This window comes from Bombyx mori, chromosome 24 (assembly GCF_030269925.1).
Source record: "Bombyx mori chromosome 24, ASM3026992v2".
Taxonomy (NCBI): Eukaryota; Metazoa; Arthropoda; class Insecta; order Lepidoptera; family Bombycidae; genus Bombyx; species Bombyx mori.
Window position 1 is genome coordinate 8,182,861 of NC_085130.1, and position 21,461 is coordinate 8,204,321.

General features: G+C 41.1%; 1 protein-coding gene and 1 long non-coding RNA gene across 4 annotated transcripts; one reads left to right on the top strand and one right to left on the bottom strand.

Moving 5' to 3' along the window:
- Positions 1-2,073: 2,073 nt before the first annotated feature.
- LOC101736392 (ecdysone oxidase) lies at positions 2,074-10,158 on the bottom strand. 2 transcript variants are annotated; one of them, XM_062675744.1, is made up of 4 exons: positions 10,079-10,158; positions 6,220-6,343; positions 4,742-4,872; positions 2,074-3,680 (listed from the first exon to the last, which is right to left on the bottom strand). In XM_062675744.1, the coding sequence occupies exons 2-4, from the start codon at positions 6,338-6,340 to the stop codon at positions 2,190-2,192; spliced, it is 1,743 nt and encodes a 580-aa protein (XP_062531728.1). In that variant the 5' UTR covers positions 6,341-6,343; positions 10,079-10,158; the 3' UTR covers positions 2,074-2,189. The 2 variants fall into 2 exon arrangements, with proteins under 2 accessions (XP_062531728.1, XP_021209119.1); XM_021353444.3 differs by lacking the exon at positions 10,079-10,158 and adding an exon at positions 7,575-7,624.
- Positions 10,159-10,985: 827 nt separating this feature from the next.
- On the top strand, positions 10,986-12,828 carry LOC134201250 (uncharacterized). Of its 2 annotated transcripts, none has more exons than XR_009976454.1 (3): positions 10,986-11,082; positions 12,207-12,641; positions 12,722-12,828. It is a non-coding gene; the product is annotated as an uncharacterized LOC134201250 (long non-coding RNA). The 2 variants fall into 2 exon arrangements; XR_009976455.1 differs by having other exon boundaries at positions 12,725-12,828.
- Positions 12,829-21,461: the final 8,633 nt, after the last annotated feature.

Genomic DNA, 21,461 nt, shown 5'->3' on the forward strand with positions numbered 1-21,461 from the left:
ATACTGCCTTTTCGTTCCCAAATTTACCTACTAACTACCTCCGGTGTTGTCCAATCTGGACACAGAAAACTCTTTTACAGGATTTGGACAACATAGTGAGGGATACACTCGTCGCGGTTTTGAACGTAGACATGGACGACCGAATATGGTCCCTAGCTTCTCTCCTGATAAAGCTTGGGGGCCTAGGCATCCGCAAAATTTCATGTGTAGCATTACCAGCATTTCTTGGTTCAGTCCACAGTACTTACGAACTCGTTTCTAAAATTTTGTATTTGCCTTTATTGGATCCAAAAATCACTTATATGACTGAAGCAAGAAATGAGTGGTTACTAACCTGCCCTAATACTGATCTGCCCACGGTCCCGACTTCTCAGCGATTGTGGGATGAGCCGCTCTGTGAATTAATACGTAAAAATTTACTTGACTCATGTAGAGATTCAACAGAGCGTGCTCGCCTCCTCGCAGTTGCAGAGTGGGAATCGGGGCTATGGTTGCAGGCCCATCCATCACTTCACACCGGCAGTCTAATGTCCGACAATAGCTTTCGTTTAGCAACCTGTCTTCGCCTGGGGGCACCTTGCTGTGTTCAGCATCACTGCCAGTGTGGCAACATTGTCGACCGCTTTGGTTACCACGGGCTCTCATGCGTGAAAAGCGCTGGCAGAATATCCCGCTACGCCAGCATAAATGACATCATCCGTCGGGCCCTTGTCAGCGCCGGCGTGCCAGCCATTCTAGAACCGAATGGTTTGGTGCGAAGCGATGGTAAGAGATCAGACGGTATGTCGATAATTCCCTGGAAGATGGGTCGGTCGCTCGTTTGGGATGCGACTTGTGTAGATACCATGGCACCGACACATCTTCCTGGGACTAATTCTAACGCTGGCAGCGCTGCTTCAACGGCTGAAGGCCTCAAACAACGGAAATATGAAAATCTCTCTAAAGATTTCATTTTTGTTCCGTTTGGGGTGGAAACTTTGAGCCCCTGGGGCCCATCTGCTGAAAGCTTTTTTAAGGACCTTAAAAAAAACTTTTTGAGGCCTCGGGAGACCAGAAGGCCGGTACATATTTTGCACAAAGAATTAGCATTGCTATCCAGCGTGGAAATGCTGCCAGCCTTCTGGGAACTCTGCCAACCGGCAGTGAGCTAACGCAGATTTTCTATTTATAAGTAGCTTTACCTAAATAATTATTATTTTTATAAATTATCATCCTCTAGTTGATTTTAAAAAATGTATTTGAATATACGAGTTGAAATTTCTAAAGCTTTTTATTGCTATAAATAGCGACTCACTAAGAGCAAATTGTTCGGTAAATCCATCAGTTCTTCTATAAGATTATCGGATGGGTTGTTTACTGTGTTAGATTTGGCAGTAGATGAAGTGAAGGTCTAACAAGAATATGAGTTAGCTGTTTTTCTACTCTGACTGAAGATTGATTGAAATAAAACGAACCAAAGCTTACATTGGACATGACTGCGCAAGATACATGAGGCAGCGAGATCATGCCCACCTGGTGTTAAGCGGTTACTGGAGGCCAAAGACATGAAGAGAGGCTGAAGACTGAAATGAATTGAAATGCGACTATTCCACTCTTTCAATTGAAGAACACTTTAGTTATACTAAATTGTATCTCATGCTCCGAAATGTGAAATAATGAAGTCTTCTTTGAAATGAATATAATTTTCTATTTTCTTATTATATATGATAGAGTGACGTCAGCGATTGATTACATCAGAGGCTGATGCCACGTTGTTTTAACAAATGATTAGGTCAGCGACGCTCATTGCCTTCCATAGTGACAGTAATTAAGACTCACTTTTCCAATGAATTCAATTTAATGATTAACAAGTCGTGTACAAAAATAATAACAGGGAACTCCGCTTCATTCGGCTGCTCGAGTCGGAATATATTGTTCTTTTTGTAAGCCGAGGACGGTATTGTGCGACAATAGTCACTCGTATTTATAGTAGAAAAGTGGCGGGGTAGCTTATTCATGAATTCTCTTGAATCCCGTCTTCAACAACTGTTTACAGGGCTTAGTTAACCAACAATATCAATATTAATGAAACCGTTAATTTTAACATAACTTTATTTAACTAAATATACAAATGTTGCGCTGTCATATAAATATGGAATCTTCTCAATGTCCATTGTATTTCTTTCAATTGTTATTCTCTACAAATTCCCTTAAAGATTATATTTATTTTTTATCACATCACTCATTTTCTCTGCCATCATAATGGAGGCCGCTAGGGTATTGGCTCTGGTAATGTTGGGCATTGTACTGGCATCGATAACTCGGAGGTTCTCCACACCATACACTTGCATGTTGCTATCCACCACGCTGCCCATAGCGCATGTGCTCGTCTGGTGAAAAATCGTTACCGTCATACCCTTAATGTAGCACTCCAAATAATCTTCATTATCTAAGGACATTTCCCCGCATTCATCCAGCCCCGGATCAGCCACTTCCGCATTAATTTCTCGGAAATAAGATGAGTTGTATACAGTTAAGAAATGTTTGACATACTTTTTCATGTTGTCAAAGTCTTTCGCATTGCTGTAAAATGATTGGGATATGATCGGGTCGTCATTCGGGTCTGCACTTCTCAGTTTCACATAGCCTCTTGACTCTGGATGAAAAGCTCCTATAAATGTCACCAGGTGGTTCCTGCCGATCGTTTCTGCGTTGAGCTTTGAACATATTTCGTGTTTCAAACCGAAAAGTACAGTGCAAGTGAGGAGAAAATAAGGCGTATCATGGGTGAACTTCAAACCTATGATCTGATAATCCGGACAGCATTTAGAACCGTCCAAATTGATTCCTCCCAATAAAACTGGGAAAGCCAATCGTGTTAATTGCGGTATTTGGGAAATCTCTATGGATCTTTCCAATTTGTTGAGTAGCAGTACGGCAAAATGATCTTGCATGTCCTTGCCCACAGGCAGATCTTTAATGACATCAATGCCAAATTTTTGGAGTTCTTCGGCTGGGCCTATTCCGGAGAGCATGAGTAGCTTTGGACTGTTAAATGTTCCAGCAGAGACAATGACTTCTCTATTAGCGTAGACAGTAATCTTTTCACCGCTGCCAAGCCTTAAGATGACACCTACAGCTACATTATCTTCGAAAATAATTTTTTCAGCAACAGTTTCGGTTAATACGTATAAATTATCTCTTTTCAAGTTGTTCAGGTATGCTTGAGAAGTACTCTGTCTTCGGCCGTTGCCTATGATGAAAGAGGATTCCGTGAACCCAACAGTATTGTTCGTGTTCAGGTCTAAAACCGATGGTACTCCAATTTCTTCGAACGACTCCATGATATTACGGGTGGAATCATCGGGTTGTCTGGTTATAATTACTGGACCGTCAACACCGTGGAAATTGGCATAATATTTAAGGATGTCTTCGTCTTGGACTGTCTCACTTTTCCGGAAATACGGAAGAACGTTCTTATAAGACCAAGATTCGTCTTTAAGGTAGGCTGCCCAAGAATCGAAGTCGCATGGATCTCCTCGTAGATGTATAAAATGATTGATATTGCTGCTTCCACCCAGACATTTTCCTGCGGACGTTCTATAGGCACCGACTTGTTGATTCTTTGTAGCTTCCTCGGGTTCGGACACATAGTTCCAATCTTGGTACGAGTTTTGGAGCAGAATAAAAAGACCGGGTAGCTGAAACGATAAAGTTACATTGACATGATTTAAGTTCGTAAATAAATATGATTATGTGGATACACATCGCGCACGGTCATCTATCTGGTGCCAAATTAGGATTTTCTGTGTTATGGGTACCGGAAACTGACATACATACCTACTTTCATACGTTTAAATATATGCATTCAATAATTCGAAGAGAATATGAGCAATTTGATGTTATACTATTGAAAGCTCGCATAGGGAGATATCGCGGTGCTTTTGCGTGCGGTGCGGTCGCGATGCAGTAAATTATCTTATCCTGGCTGGTTTACTATCGTAAAGGTGAGTGGAGACCAATTTCCCATGTGGTATCCATTAGCCTTATTTTTATCGTGAGTTCATCTTCGCGGACAAAAAATTCAACAGGAAGCTGATTATAAATTGAATTGCTTAAGACCGTTGACAATTTGATATTTGTGTTATATTGAAGTATTGTTGTGTGCATTCGTAGAGTATTGGAGTTCTTCGGACTCGTTGCTCGCGAAGGCGGTTCACAACCATGAGCAGCTGATGGTGATGGGCAGAATAGAGGGCAAACGTCTCAGAGGACGCAGTCCGACGAGATGGTCGGACCAAATTCGGTCTTGTCTGAACATCAAGCTTCACGATGCTCTTCACGAGGCCAAAGATCGAAGCAGATGGAGAACAATCGTACAGAGAGATTGATGCAGCGCGGGAGAGTCACAACCCTCACTAATGAGGAGAACGACGCAAGAAGGAGAATGGGGAAATATTAATGTTAAGTACTGGTGGTAGGACGTCTTGTAGTGCGGACACTGGTAGGTATCACCGCCCTGCCTATTTCTGCCGTGAAGCAGTAACGCGTTTCGGCTTGAAGGGTGGGGCAGCCGTTGTAACCAGTTGTAACTATACTGAGACCTTAGAACTCATATCTCCAGGCGGGTGGCGCCATTTACGTTGTAGATGTCTATAGGCTGCGGTGACCATTTAACACCAGGTTGACTGTGAGTTCGTCCACCTAAACAAGAATTTTTTTTGAATTGAATTCTGGTGCATACACTTATCTTAACGCTCACCATAGATTCGACGGAGGGGTTTTTTCCTGCTTCTATTAATAGTACTCGAACATCTTCGTTTTCTGTTAATCTATTGGCGATGACGGCTCCAACACCCGACCCGATCACGATGAAGTCGAAACAATCACCATCTGTAGAAATATAAGAATAGCTGTTTATTGCCGCCGTCAGGTCTATGAACTGTGATGGTCCTACGTGGTACCATTGTGTTCATCCAAAACGCTATGACATGTCCTTCTTCAAACGAGGCTCGTGGAGAGTATTAAGCGGTAGGCAGCGGCTTGGCTCTGCCCCTAGCATTGCTTAAGTCCATGGGCGACGGTGACCACTCACCATCAGGTGGGCCGTATGCTCGTCTGCCTACAAAGGCAATAAAAAGAAGAAAAAAAAACGCGTTTCCAAAGATCTGTTTGCTACGTGTCCATCTGGAACGAATGTAACGCCATGGAGGGGACTCCGAAGCCGTTCCTGATCGCTATTTGGAAATATTATTGAGAAATCATAGTCTAGCCTAGCCTTGAAGGCAACAGATCTAGAGGCCGCAGCCATACTCGTTGGTCCGATCAGATCCGCACCGCTTTGGACAGTACAGTGTACAGCGCGCTGCATGACGCCGTGGACAGGGGAAAGTGGAAAAAGATCCTAAGATTGAAGCTCATGGGTGATGGTGGTCACGACCCTCAGACATGAGGAACACGACTCGAGGAGGAGGAGCCTAGCCTTGGCTATGTTTATGGCTGATGCGATAGGACGTCTGTTTACCTGCCTTCGAAAGCAATAAAAAACTTTTAGAGGTTTGTTAGCTTCTAAAATAAAATTAGAACTTTTTTATTTAAAGTTATATTTTTTAATGCCTTCTTTCTGCTTTTTGTTTTAGTACTAATATAGGGTTTTTCAATAGGGACACTCGAACTTTGACAGCTCATAGCGGCCATCTTGATAAAGCAATAGCTGTCAAATTTAGTGTGAACTCATATTAAGTCGTGACATTTCATCATGGAATGAAACACGCTTGTCCGGCGATATCGTTGGCCCTTTTTGAAGATGCGCAAGTTGCCACGCTCTCTGTCACTGGCAACCGATATTGGACGATGATAACAAACTTTTTGTGGCCTACGTTAGATGGTATGGATCTCACAAACATGTGGTTCTAACAGGATGGCGCCACTTGCCATACAGCACGGGAAACATTAAATTCATTGGATGAGAAATTCGAAGGTTTCGTGATCTCGCGTGGTGGTGACATCAACTGGTCATCGACTACTTTCTGTGGAGCTACGTGAAATTTCAACAGTAACTTCGTGAAATTGAGCCCCATTTATGCGAATATGTCATACAAAATTGGTCCACTAGGATATACCACCTACAGCGGATTTGCGGCGGCCATATGGCTGAAATTATATTTTCGGTACATAATGTTATCGAATACGCTTTAAAATAAAAAAAATCAGACGAAAATGTACACTAAAATTGATTACCATTTACTGTAGCTTGAGGGGGCCACTTGAAAAGGCCTGCCATCGTGATGATGGTCGTTGCAGTTTCTAGGGGCAGATATGTAGATTCCACCAGGAGGTTTGCTAAGAAAGACGATGCCATGGTCTGAAAGAAGCATGGTTCGATTGCTGATCATTTTTCAAAGAAAAAGTATTTAATACCAATCATTTTTACACGTAAAATAACAAAAATTCCAGCGGGAGAGGGCGTCGGTCGTGATCTACCCCTGAACTAAGGGCGGGGTGAATCGCCTCGACGGTTTTTAGACCGGTAGTTGGGTCTGACAGACTGTGAGACAAAAGTCTGTGATAAGTGCCACTTTCTTCGAAATACCCCGCTGAACCAGAGCCAGTTTGCCGTATCGGAACGCGATACACCACCATTTGGTCGATTTTTGTGTATGATGTTGATAAGGTAGCGCGTTAGGTTCTTGTGGTCGCTACGAACCATCTGCTAAAGACGCTACCTCTTACATGCGCTGGAGCTGGACAAAAACACTCCTCCAGCGACAAGTCCGCTATGTTCCTCGTGATGTACTTCGCTGTGTCGAAGCCAAAATGATGGCACTAAATTGTCAGCCTCCTCCCGGCCACTTGATGCAAGCAATGGCCGAAACAGTTGGCCCTTGGGTGTTGGCCGAACAAACCTTTACTAGTCGGGAGATGAGGGGTCCTATTAGAGCAATTTTTTTTGGCTGGTACCGTGCCTCCTACAAGGTATGTGAGACTTGACGATCTGCAGATGTTCGGAGTAGACCGCACGCACGAAATATTTTTAGGGCCCTACCGCACTAAACGACTCCCCTGCACTTTTACACCCGACGTCCATTCTCCGCCCGGGGTCAGAACCCGGTCAGAATAGGAGGGTTCCCGCTGTCAACGCTACAACCAGACACGCGGCGCCACCCCGAGGACGCCCGACCGATGGGTCTTGGCAGCCACAGTCGACGACCAACGACGTCGGTCTCCGTGGTACAGCAGCCCTGCCAGACCGTCCGGGCGATGCCGCCCGTGTTCCGGGATACCCCGCTGGGCCAGAACCAGCCTGCCGGGTCGGAACGCGATATACCGCCGACCGGGTTGCTCTTCCACAGTACGTTCGGCGACGACAGCGATGACGACAATGCGGACTACATCGCAGTCCGCAGCCGCCGACGCGTCGTCCCATCCTCCTGGTGCTAGCGTGCTAGAGTGACGGTAGCGTGCGGCGCAGCCTCAACCTCCTTAGGTCGCCCCGTGACCATCACCAGGAGGAGATTGCCTCCTCTTAGTACTATGCCTTAACAAAATTTTAACTGAAAGAAATTAGCTTTATTATGTAGATGAGGTAGAAATACTTATGGCTTGGTAACTCGATAATGTTAGTTTAAGTTGCAAATGTAAAACTACATTGTTGTTAAGAAAGCAGGTTATTTAAATAGGAGCTTATCATCAAAATTTAGCATTTGGGATCGGTGCTAAAAATAATTACGTGTTATATTTTTTAATTGTCTTAGTTGGGTGGATGGATCATACAAGTCTTTATTTGTTATAAACAAATTGATTACATTTTATCAATGTGTGGTTTCTGAAAATTTACAAAATCCTTCATTAAGAATAAAATGTAGGTAATATGTTACTGCCATCTACAGGAGGAATGAGAAACTAATCGAAGCGAAGCCATCTAGTGGCCGACGCCCGTAAACATTTTCGCTGAATGCTTGAGTTGCTTATCTATAACTAATTTATGTATTATTACTGGTGGTAGGACCTCTTGTGAGTCCGCGCGGGTAGGTACCACCACCTTGCCTATTTTTGCCGTGAAGCAGTAATGCGTTTCGGTTTGAAGGGTGGGGCAGGCGTTGTCATACTTGAGACCTTAGAACTTATATTTCAAGGTGGGTGGCGCATTTACGTCGTAGATGTTTTGGGCTCTAGTAACCACTTAGCACCAGGTCGGATGTGAGCTCACCCACCCATCTAAGCAGTAAAAAAAAAGTGCATACGGAACCCTTGAAGGTCGATAGACGGACACCCACTTAACCGATTTTTGTAATTTAATTCGTTCCGTTATCTAAGCGAAATTGTCTATTATGGAAACATTAAAGTTATTGTCCTGTACAAATAGCAAAGCTATAAAATTTTTATCTATGTTTCGCTATGTCTTGGTTCGTTGCCCATGCTACACATTTTCTATTTCTATTTCTGGCGCAAAACAATAAATATACAATAGACTTCAGGTGGAGTTAGACTTCAAGTAAAGATAGATAGCGGTATTTGCACTGGGTCGTATATGGCTTCCGATAACCATTTTTAGTAAGGTGGGCCGTGAGCGCGTTCGTCTACAAATTGCTCATCGTCAGCAACCATGTCAACTAAAATAACCATATTTTTTTAAGCTATTGCATAAATTTTATCGCTAGCTTTGAGCGCGGAGACCGAATCAAGAAATTCCGTAACGAAAATAAAACCTAACACCCCCACTCCGCCTACCATGTAGCTCTCGTTCAACACATTCACACGTTGCCCTTGTATAGTTTTTGTGAATAAGCGTGCGGCGAAACATTTAACATACTGAGCAATAAAAAATACATTGATACTTTCTGTAATATAAGTTACCTTTAAGAGGCATCGATATATTACCATGAATATGAATTAAAAAAACATAATAAAAAATAAATTACTCAAAATATTCTTACAAAAAAAGTATACTCTGTTCGGAGCAGTAGTCTTAATATCGTAAGTTTAAAAGGGCGTAAGTAAAATGCTATGCGTGTAAATTTTTGCTTTATTTTTAAGGAGATAAGGTTAAATTTGGCATAAAAGTTATTGTAAAAAACTATCTTTTTCTGTCATTCATGGCGTAAGGTCGTAAGTGAATGTTAAAATAATCTAAACTGCACTTTATTGCTTTGGGAAAAGGCATAGTTTAGGTTACAATTATTATATTATACATCGTTTTTCTCCACTTAATGGTGTAGTCAGATCAGTTAGTCGATGCCATATATTTTGTGTTTGGTTTTTGTATGTGATGCGTTATCTAGTGGTAATATATCGATGTTAAGAGGACCTTAGAACTTATATCTCAAGGTGGGGAGCGCATTTACGTTGTAGATGTCTATGGGCTCCAGTAATCATTTAACACCAGGTGGGCTGTGAGCTCGTCCACCCATCTAAGCAATGAAAAAAAAAAGGTTTTATGTAACAGTATTTATGGCCAGACTAGTTATATGTCTCCCAGACATGAATTAGAGAAGCTCATAATTAAGGGTCGCATAAAGGGCAAGCATGCCGTGGTCAGAACACCAGCCACATGGTCAGATCTAGTAAGAGAAGCAAGCACTTGGTGGTAGTCTATACCATGCGGTCCTTGCCACCCATGATCGAACACAGTGGAAGAACGTCACAAGTGGTCGCGATCCTCAGCAGTGAGGGAACGATATAGAAGAAGAAGTTGTCTATACATATAAATAAAATTGGAGTGTATGTTTGTAATATTGAAATAACCGCTTTTTACTACATGCAGATAAATAAATATACAGTACATACACCAAAATAACATTTTTCACAATGTTTGTTTGTCTGTCTGTTTGTTCCGGCTAATCTCTGGAACAGCTGGACCGATTCTGACGAGACTTTCACTGACAGGTAGCTGATGATATAAGGAGTAACTTACGTTACTCTTTTAGACTAGCTCCGCCCGCGGTGTCACCCGCGGTACGACAATAGCCGCGGGTGATACCGCGGGACCTAGCTATCAATAATAAAATTTAATGTTTCCCAAGCGAAGCGAGGGCGGGTCGCTAGTATGTTATACCTATACATACAGGTAATGTAACCGCGTTATTTATAAATGGCTTACTGGATGAAGACTGATGCCTCGATGAATCTTCTTCGCAATGTTCTGTGATCTTCGGCCTGCCTTTTTATATGGTAGTGATAAACACTGTAAACTAGCTTTGTTTAAAAATCAATTAGCTTCGGGTTGAACGAACTGAACGTAATTTATTAATAATCTATATATATAAAAACGAATTGCTGTTCGTTAGTCTCGCTAAAACTCGCGAACGGCTGGACCGATTTGCCTAATTTTGGTCTTGAATATAATTTGTGTTAGTCCAGAGAAGGTTTAAATGGTAGATAAATATGAAAATTCGGATTCCTTTTGTTTGTTTTAAGTTTATTTTATACAAAAGTTTAGGTCTTTTATTTATCGATTGAGGCACTACGAAGTCTGCCGGGTCAGCTAGTTACATATAAATTTTTATTTTATTTTTCTTAGACGGGTGGACGAGCTCACAGCCCACTTGGTGTTAAGTGGTTACTGGAGCTCGTAAATATCTACAGCGTAAATGCGCCACCCACCTTGAGATATAAGTTCTAAGGTCTCAGTATAATTACAACGGCTGCCCCACCCTTCAAACCGAAACGCATTACTGCTTCACAACGGAAATACGCGGGGTGGTGGTACCTATGGTCATGGCCTCATAGACTGGACAAGGCTGCGGGTTTCGTATCTGAACCGGTCTCTTAAGGAACGCCAGAATATACTTGGAGATGTTTGCGCAGCTATCAAATTTGAATAAATTAATTATTATCAATTCTTCCATATGTTTATTTTAGTTCATTATCTTGCAAATCATTATGATGAGATCATAAGACATTTTAATGATCCAATTGTTACAATGTGATTGAAGAATGTATTTAAATTAACGCGTGTCCGTTCTGTTTGTACTGTTTTAAAATATCTCTTAATTATTCGTAAAGGTGTTGGCGGAAAGCAGGAAGTAATCGAAGTCGCTCGTATTTGAGATAGAGCTTTGTTCGGAGTCACTCGGTCCTTGTAGCGAGAACCGGACAAATAAGGTTTGTGGACATCTAATATTTAAAATTCTCGTGTCACGGTGTGCGTGATTGAACTCCTCCGAAACGACTCAACCGATTTTCGTGAACCTTAACGTGCATATCGGCCAGGGTAGAGAATCGGACAACATCTATTTTTCATCCCCCTAAATGTTAAGGGTCCACCCCTAAATGTTATTTTTTATTTTTTAGACAAAAAAAATTGTTTAAAAATTTATTTTTTATTATTAAAAAACATACAACCCTAAATGTTCACCCCTCTACGATCAACCCTTGTTTTTAAATTGCTAATTAAAAAGTTTAATTTTTTTTGCAAAAAATTTGTTTTTTTTTCATGACTTGGAATAAAATATTTCATATTACTCTGAATTTTTCACCCCTCTATGATCAACCCCATATTTTTTATTTGTTAATTATAAACTTAAATTTTTTGGCAAGAATTTTTTTATTATTTAGTCATGACTTAAAATAAAAAAATTCAGATTACTCTCAATTTTCACTCTTATACGATCAACCCCTATTTTTCCATCCCGTTTTTTTTTTCTTTTTATTCTATGCTTTATTATAACTGTAGTACAATAATTTCTTATTCAGAGTTTATAATTTCAAGTTCCTTTAATTATGATTTTTTTTTAAATTCAATTTGATCTCCCGCCCTCGTCAGTCGACTACTCAATCGATCAGTTATCCCCGCCAGGTGTCACCACTCATCCAGTAAGCATCACGTAGTAGGGATGAGGACGAAGCCGGTCTCCTGTTTTACTCACTATACATTTTTCAGCCATGTTTTTTTAGTTTTATTTCTGTATCAATCGTAGCTTGCCAGCCATCTTTTTTTGGTTTTATTTGTGTATCAATAGTACGTTCAGTAGGTCTGAGAATCAGCTACTATCTATTTTTCATACCCCTAAGTGATAAGGGTTGTCCACCCCAAAGATTTATTTATTTTTTTATTTATTGGATAATTTTTTTTGGTTATAATGAGGTATTATGTGGTTGAATGAGTTTTTTTTCTACACTAGAATTTCCCTAGAAATCTTATTTAAGGCAACAAAACGTTTGCCAGGTCAGCTAGTTTAATATGTGTTTAATATATGTTTAGCATGTGAGATTTGGAATTGTTTAAGATGATGCGTGATCTCGCCTTCACCATCGCACCGCCCGCCACCGGAGTAGAGTTCATCCATACAACCTGGAGCCACTGCGGTCATCTACAGTGCGTTTCCAGAGGTTTTTTTTGCCATGTACCATCCGACTTTAGAATGAGCTCCCCACCACGGTGTTTCTCGAGCGCTATCACATGCTCTTCTTCGAACGAGGCTTGTGAAGGATACTTAACGGTAGGCAGCAGTTTTGCTCTGCCTGTGGCATTGCTGAAGTCCACGGGCGACGTTAACCACCCACCATCGGGTGGGCCGTGTGCTCTTCTGCCTACAAGGGCAATAAAAATAAAAAAAACATGTTGGAATGGCGCTGGCAAATCTCTGTACGTATATAATACAGCAGATAACATGATCCTGTCTACATCTCAGAGTAGTTATAACCGTGAACTACCACCAAAGGTAAGATCTGACCGATTCTGACTGAGGAATACGGTATTAGCCAGTCGTTTTTATAATTACGTATATTTTCACTTTCCCAGTAGCCAGTGGGCGTGGCGGGAGAATCCAGAAATGACCGCTCGATTGTACCAAAGTTCACAGAATAAAGACTACGCATAGTGATAAAGCGATACTATGAGAAGATATATTTTTTTTGTATTTTTATTTATTGCTTAGATGGGCGAACGAGCTTACGGCCCACTTGATGTTTAGTGGTTACCGGAGCCCATAGACATCTACAACGTAAATGCCAACACCCACCTTGAGATATGAGTTTTAACATCTCAGTATAGTTATAACGGCTGCCCCGCCCTTCAAACTCTTGAATGGCTCTTAGGAGACTCGTCAGGATTTGGATAATATTAACGAAATGTGTTATCTTTATTATACTCTATTAATATTGTAATTATAAATTATATAAACTGGGTTAAACTACAGTTGGATGTGTTCTCATCACGATTTTTAACGTCGATAATGCTAAAAGAGGTCATTCAAATTGACAAATATGTGAACTTAAAGCCAAAGTCAAGCTTTGACTTCAAATTGTCATGTAAGCTATCGCCTCGGCGACTCCGCCGGGGCTTTTAGGGTGAAAACTGCGAACCTGATGGTGGTGTTGACCAAAAAGCCCCCTATCTCGCCCAGGTGGGGATCGGTCGTCGGGAGAGAGTGCAAAGGACTCTTTTAGGGGGTGGTCCTTTGACATTTTCCTACCGCGATCTCGCCTACTTCTGCACTTTACAATTCTCCACGACCCTCTTTGAAAGCCCCTGCTCTGTACTGGAGGTAAGACCTAACTTTCTCCCCATTGTTAATACTGTTGTTTCGACATGAGAACTAACTAATTGTCAATTTGGATCGTTTACTTCGTTAATATAATACAGGCATTCACAGTCGGCTTCGGTTACGTTTTAATTGTTCGTAATCTACCTTGGATTAAAGTGGTTAGAGGTCTTCGTGTATGTGGCTAGAGGTCTTCGTTCTTAACTGATGGTAGGATTTCTTGTGAGTCCGCGCGGGTAGGTACCGCCACCCTGCCTATTTCTGCCCTGAAACAGTAATGCGTTTCGGTTTGAAGGGTGGGGCAGTCGTTGTAACTATACTGAGACCTTAGAACTTGTATCTCAAGGTAGGTGGCACATTCACGTTATAGATGTCTATGGGCTCCAGTAACCACTTAACCAGGCGGACTATGAGCCCGTTCACCCATCTAAGAAAAAAAAAAGAAAAAAGATGACAAGTGGAATGACGTTGAAGAAGTCGACAGAATGGCGTTCCTGCCCATATCGGCTTGCAAATTTCCCTTTGGCAGACTTTGTGCTTTAGCATAGTTGCTTTGCTCCATACGAGAACAACAGACGTTTCTCTTAGACCACAACGACTATCCGGGTCAGGATTTAGAGCTAAAACTTTCCCCTTTCGTCCTCAGAAGCAGTATCCTTATTTCCTGTTAAATTCTCATCTCGGATATATTGTTAGTAGGTTGATATAATTATTAGGCTTTTTAGTATTAATTCTCTGTATTTTTCTGGGCTTTAATGATAGATAAACGAGTCTGTTATTGTACCTATTGTTAAGTGCATACCGGGATCCATAGACATCACCCATATTGTGTCACCCACCTTGGGATCTGAGTTCTAAGTCTCCGCTTTACAAAACACTGGCTGTCCCATTTTTCAAACCGAAACTTATAGCTGCTTCACGGCCGAAATAAACAGGGTGGTAGTACTTACCCATAGGGCCTCACAAGACACCCTACCACTAGTCATAGACATCGGTTGCCATCCACTTAAGTGGAACACGAGGTCAACGTTTCAATTAAACCATGGAACGGATGACGGCGGAAGAAATAAGCAGAGTGGTAGTACAATAGTCCCTACTATAAGAGCGCGTGGCGCGATAAAGTTCTACCGTCTTGCCAGTTAATCAAGTCAAGTTTCAGCTTGCCGGATAGGATATCTTGTTGACGGCTTAGTTCTGTTCCAGCATTAGCCTAATTTATCAGCGCACCTTTGGTTGAAGTCATGGAAAGTGACGCTCATGGCACGTCAATCCAGTCCTAGTTCGGAGCGTCATTTTTATCTCCAATTGAGGTTTGCCCTGTAAACAACTGGAGCCTGTTTGAATCTCGAAAAAACATCTCTGTCTACCCCTTCGTAGAATGTGGGTTCTACGAAATACTCAAAATAATCCGAAAGCTAAATTGATTAATGCAGTTGCTTGAAGTTGATTTTCGCAGATTTTATTTTTTGCAGAAACTCCTGAATTAAAATATACCTCGTGACTTAATTTCCCGCGGCACGTGACCCACGCATTCCTCGTTTTACAGCCCAGTGCGCCTGAGATTAAGTTAATTATGCAAAATGTATTGTGCCAAACCTTTCTTAATTCCGCTCCATCCTTTGGGAACTGATCATTGCGGGCTTTGTTACGTTAATTCTGTTTAAATTTAACTTTTTGAGTACTGACCAAATTTACTCACTCACTTTGATTTGGTGACCCGAAATGGAATTTGTCCTCCACAATTCACCATTCCCAATCATGTATGAGTATCGTCTAATGGCATTTATCAGCCTATACACATTGGTTATGTCGATGTGACCAACTTTCCAAGCTTGGTTGGTATTTCCAAAGTTTTGAAATAAGCTCTGCTCCTTTGGCTTTTACCACTTGGGGGCAAAAACGAGCTTATGGTCTACCTGTTATTATAAGGTTACAATAGCCCATAGACATCATGACCTGAATGGCGCCCCTTTGAGTTCAAAATCTCAATGGTATTAGAGTTGTTCCACCCTATATACAGGAACCGATTAATGGTTCGCTGTAATATAAGCAGAATGAGGGTAACCACCCGCATGGGCTTACAATACCATTAGCAGTTTTCACACCTGCGACCAAAAAGTGCTGCTATGACCCTTTTGTCACTGCCAGCATTACACCAGCTTTGAGTTAGGAGCTCACATGCTAAGACAAAATATATTGGACAATGCATCGTAAGTAACGGTTGTCTAGAAAAGTACAAAAAGAAAACACGAAAAGCCACACTCAACATAAAGAGAACCGGTCAATTTTATCTAAATACTTTGCCCTTTGACAATAAAAGTGACTTTGGAATGTTCACGGTATCAATTCATTTTAAACTACCCTCAATTTATCGTGATAAGGATTAGATACGCTGCACTCCAAGCCGGCAGGGGTAACATTCACAACTTTTCCATCTTTAATAAATTAGACTGGTTCGCTGCCTTCAAGGATATTGGAGAGATAGTGAATATTCTGGAAACGACCATTCACGGATGATATTGTAGTTACATTTTTTGGGTATGTGAGTTACATTACTGATAGATTTTGATTAACTTTAGTTCGTGGATAGCCAGTCATAGCTGACGGCAGGCACACATTTATCTAATTAAAATGTATCTAACATGTTCCAAGCAACTTCCATGACCAACGAATACACCATGTCATAAATTGACATTAATAATTATGCATTTTGCGGAATTACTAACGATAGGAAGATTGTGAGGTCATACAACTTAAGATGGGTGACAGTGTTTACGACTTAAATTATTATGTGCTCCTATAAATATTTCACATCAGGTGGGCAGTGATCTCGATCACCGATTTAGGTAATAAACGAAACCTTCACCTGCCGTGAAGCCACCATGCTTTCTAGCTTGAGGAGTTCAACAATTATAATAGATCTGTCTAAAAGTTGACGAAATTATTGTTTCTACCTTATCCCATTAATTTGAGTCGGCACAGTGAATTTTTCTTTTCCATTATCCTCTATCAGCCGTCATCTCAACACTCACTCCACTCTCTCTCTCATATCGTGATTCACAAACTCCATCCATGTCTTAATCGGTCGACCTCAATTCTTTTTTATTTTCCCCTACCTAAGCTGAGAGCCTTGAGAGGCTATTTCAGCGTAACTTTAACTAGTAGTTGAGCTCACGGAGCTCAAACCTGACGACGTTGCTAACACGAACCCTAGCAGAATCTACCGCCGGATCGGAAACGCGACTCACTGAGAAGATCCGGCGAGAAATTCAGTGGGCTAAGAAATTCAGTGGGCTCGACTTCAAAAGATTGGGCTTTGCATAAATAGGAAATATTGTGTTAAAGACCCGTGTGAGATTACTTGAAAGAGTCTTGCCACTCGCCACACGGACCTACTGCCACATCCAGTACACGCGTCATATCTGTATCCACGTACCGTTTCAGTTACAGTTTGACGCGCTCTGAACCGTTCAAAGTTTCCGTATTCAGAAAGTTCTTCCGGCAGGTATCAGTCTAGTTCGCTCAGTTAGGTAAATTTTAGAAACGAAAGGAGTTGAGAATTTAATTTTCGGATGCGGGCTTCGAAGCGCGTAGGTCACTGTTTTGCGATGTGCTGAGTTATCTATATATATAAAAATGAATTGCTGTTCGTTAGTCTCGCTAAAACTCGAGAACGGCTGGACCGATTTGGCTAATTTTGGTCTTGAATTATTTGTGGACGTCCAGAGAAGTTTTAAAAGGTAGATAAATATGAAAATGCTCGGAATTAAATAAAAATAACAATTTTGTTTTTTCTTTGTTGCATCCCCCATCGGACGGATTCCTTTTGTTTGTTTTAAGTTTATTTTATACAAAAGTTTAGGTCTTTTATTTATCGATTGAGGCACTACGAAGTTTGCCGGGTCAGCTAGTATATTATAATTTTGGGCGTGTGGCCAAGACTTATAGAGCTTTTTAATTGCGCGGCAGAAGCCCGTAGGATGGTGGTAGCTACTTGTGAATACTTATAACGTGCTCTACGGCTTAGATATACAGGGTGTAAATTTTATTGCACTATGTTATTGGTTTATCAAGGAAGTCCTTCATTAGTACGATTTAAGTAAGTCTTGTTTTGCAATCGGCAGTTTTTCTAATAGATCTGTTGCAATTTAAATGAAATCTTACCGCAATCGAAGATTTTTGCCTTAACAACTATGTATATCAAAACATACTGAATACACATCTGGACATAAATCGAAAATTCAGAAACATAAAAAATACGTGATATACGATTTATATTTCGACGCTCCTCAATAGGTACCTACCTACGAGATTTAAGTACATACCGGCACAGTTGCAATGCCCGGTACTAGTACACACGGCGCCGTAAGTACATAAGGCACGGCGACTTTAAGAGGGAATTTTTGGGCAGAAATTTGCCTCGTCTCAAATTGAGTTATAATGCTATAAGCTAACTTGTTTTACAAGATACTATCGAATACACAGACGGACCTAACGGTCTAATAACTCGAATTATACATATATACCTTGTGTGCCTGTTTGTGTTTGTGTGTCTGTATCTATCTCGTGGACCTTAAAAATTCATAGTTTCAAAGATTGACGCGAAAGCAGATGAAACCCAATCCAGACGAGAATGACAAATTTATTGGTGGTAAGACCGCTCTGTCTGCTTCCACCAAGAAGCAGTAATGCAGTTCCGTATGAAGGGTGGGATGGCCATTCAATTTTACAAAAGAGACATCCAGATCTTTCTCCCGTTTGTGAGATCTATATACGTCACTAAAAAAAACGCATATATATTAATAGCTAGCTCAGGCTTCGCATGGGTTTTTAGAGAAAATTGAAATAAAAAAATTATAATACACACACATCAACCCTTCTATTTGCGTCAGGTTATTAAAAAAATAATATTATAAATATATTTTGGATATTATTATTTTAATGAACTTTTATTTTCATTTCAATGATTTTTTTTATAGTTTTTTTATTATTTATCAATTTTTTATTTATCTTTTTTTTTAATAATAATCAATCGTTTTCGCAGCGCACGCGATGTAAAAAATATTTTAGGTAAGCTTTTTTACACCTTGAGTTACATTATTGGAGTGTTAGTAAGGATCCCTAATTTTTGTTCAAAAACATTATAGTCTATGTCATTCAGGGATAGTATAGCTTCCAAACAGTGAAAGAATTTTTCAAATCGGCTCAGTAGTTTCGGAGCCTATTTAATACAAACAAATCCTTCCTCTTTATAATGTTAGTATAGACTAACTAGTAAATGCCAGCCATGGCTTAAAGCGTTCTTCTATACGGACACAAACAAAATTAGTCAAACTCGTCTAGTAATAACCGAGATTTTATAGAAATGCTTCTATGATAATATTAATAGGACTTATAAAGTTTCCACGAAAATACAAGAATTTACGCGACTCAGTCACAAAGCGGGGAATGCTTTGTGTTGCGTCGACGGCAGACGAAACATGAGACTACCCTTAACTTTAAATACTTGCTTTATACACAGTAGAATGTTGTGTTCACACACACACTACGCTTGTCTGTACGTGGTCTCACGACACTCGCTCCTGAGCTCTCATCCACCCGCTAACATTCAGCTCTGTGCTCCAGCACACCGCGCGTCACACACTGCGCTTGTCTGTACGTGGTCTCACGCCATTCGCTGCTGAGCTCTCATCCACCCGCTACTATTCAGCTCTGTGCTCCAGCACACCGCGCGTCACACACTACGCTTGTCTGTACGTGGTCTCACGACACTCGCTCCTGAGCTCTCATCCACCCACTACCATTCAGCTCTGTGCTCCAGCACACTGCGCGTTACACACTACGCTTGTCTGTACGTGGTCTCACGACACTCGCTCCTGAGCTCTCATCCACCCACTACCATTCAGCTCTGTGCTCCAGCACACCGCGCGTTACACACTACGCTTGTCTGTACGTGGTCTCACGACACTCGCTCCTGAGCTCTCATCCACCCACTACCATTCAGCTCTGTGCTCCAGCACACCGCGCGTTACACACTACGCTTGTCTGTAGGTGGTCTCACGACACTCGCTCCTGAGCTCTCATCCACCCGCTACCATTCAGCTCTGTGCTCCAGCACACCGCGCGTCACCCACTACGCTTGTCTGTACGTGGTCTCACGATACTCGCTCCTGAGCTCTCTCTCGTCCACCCGCTACCATTCAGCTCTGTGCTATTACCACGTATTTACGTGCCCTAAATATTTATATTTGATTCATTTAGACTTGAAATCGTAATCACAGAGTCGTCACAGCCGGTGAGACATTTAATTTGCATTCGTAATCTCTTGTGAACTTCGACATTTCTTTGTAACGGACGCATGACTCGTTTCTCGGTAAGAAACACATGTTATAAGACGCAGACGGAGACAATAGCGATTGTTCGCGAAATTACACAGAGATTAATTAAGGAATTTAACTCTATACGATTACTTTTAGAGACTGCTAATTTTTCGATGAACGAAAATAAAAATGGCATTTTAATGTTACTGGGGATAGGACATCTTGTAAGTCCACACGGATAGGTACCACCACCCCGCCTATTTCGGCCGTGAAGCAGTAATGCGTTTCGGTTTGAAGGGTGGGGTAGCCGTTGTAACTATAATGAGACCTTAGAACTTATGTCTCAAGGTGTGTGGCGTATTTACGTTGTAGATGTCTATAGGCTCCAGTAACCACTTAACACCAGGTGGGCTGTGAGCACGTCCAACCATCTAAGCAATAAAAAAATCAAAAATCAAAAACAACAAAATCTTTTATTCATATTTATAACCATAAAGTAATGCGTAGATTTTATCTTTCTCGATTGATTTATGTACGTGCTCACAGAAGAATTCGAACCTAATTATCTTTTCATTAGGAATACTGCTCACGAGAACCATGTTTTTTTCGTAACCTTCACCTCACAATAAATTCTAACATAATCACACGAAAACGTAATCTGAATTATAAGCTTTTATTTGAGTTAATTTCCAGAACAGCTTTCTGTCCAAATGAATCAATTTTAACGGAACTGTAGTCTTCTTTTTCTTCACCTTATCCCACTAGATGGGTTCCGCACAGCGATTTTTTCTATTCCATTCTTTTCTATTAGCCGTCATCTCAGCACTCACCCCTTTCTTTTTCATTTCGTCATTCATACATTCCATCCATGTCTTCTTCGGTCGATCCCTTTCCCCTCTACCTTACAACTACCATTTCCATACATCTCCTAGTCACATGCATCTTCTCTCTACGCGTCACATGACCTTACCACGTTCACCGAAGAGTGCTTATGATAAATGACCGTTAGCCCTTTATCTAGGCTTGACGTCTACCCTCATTGGGTTATATTTCCATGCATCCCTTGCGTCATGGCATAGGGAGGCTGTTTTGTATTGTTTTTTTTTCTTTTGTGTGTTTCTTTCTTGTGACTTCTTGTGAGTCCGCACGGGTAGGTACCACCGCCCTGCCTATTTCTGCCGTGAAGCAGCAATGCGTTTCGGTTTGAAGGGCGGGGCAACCGTTGTAACTATACTGAGATTTTAGAACTTATATCTCAAGGTGGGTGGCGCATTTACGTTGTAGATGTCTATGGGCTCCGGTAACCACTTAACACCTGATGGGCTGTGAGCCCGTCTATCCATCTAAGCAATAAAAAATAAAAAAAACTTCAATTTTTGTTTCCATTGCTCTTTATTATTATGAGCATTTACATTAGAATTTAAATTTTCAACTATGCACTAAAGAGAATAATATCAGGTGATTCATTTTTCCGTATCTTTAGTTTGGTACTGACTGTAATCGTGTAGCTGCTACACTGATCTCACATTCGTAGTTTAAAATGTTAAGCGATTCCAATTCAGACGCGTTAATCCCTCGTCTATCGAAAGCTCAAGAGCTTTGGAAGCCCTCGACCGAGCTTATGTCATAAATGAATGCCCTATGAAACTATGGTGCAAATTATTCCATGCTTCACGCA

What these genes read in the sequence shown, in the direction of transcription:
- LOC101736392 (XM_062675744.1), bottom strand. Translation starts at nt 6,340, where the DNA reads ATGGCATCGTCTTTCTTAGCAAACCTCCTGGTGGAATCTACATATCTG. An exon ending in CCCTCAAGCTACAGTAAATG is followed by an intron (nt 4,873 to 6,219) that starts GTAATCAATTTT and finishes ATATTTCTACAG; the next exon opens with ATGGTGATTGTTTCGACTTC. An exon ending in ACCCCTCCGTCGAATCTATG is followed by an intron (nt 3,681 to 4,741) that starts GTGAGCGTTAAG and finishes TTATCGTTTCAG; the next exon opens with CTACCCGGTCTTTTTATTCT.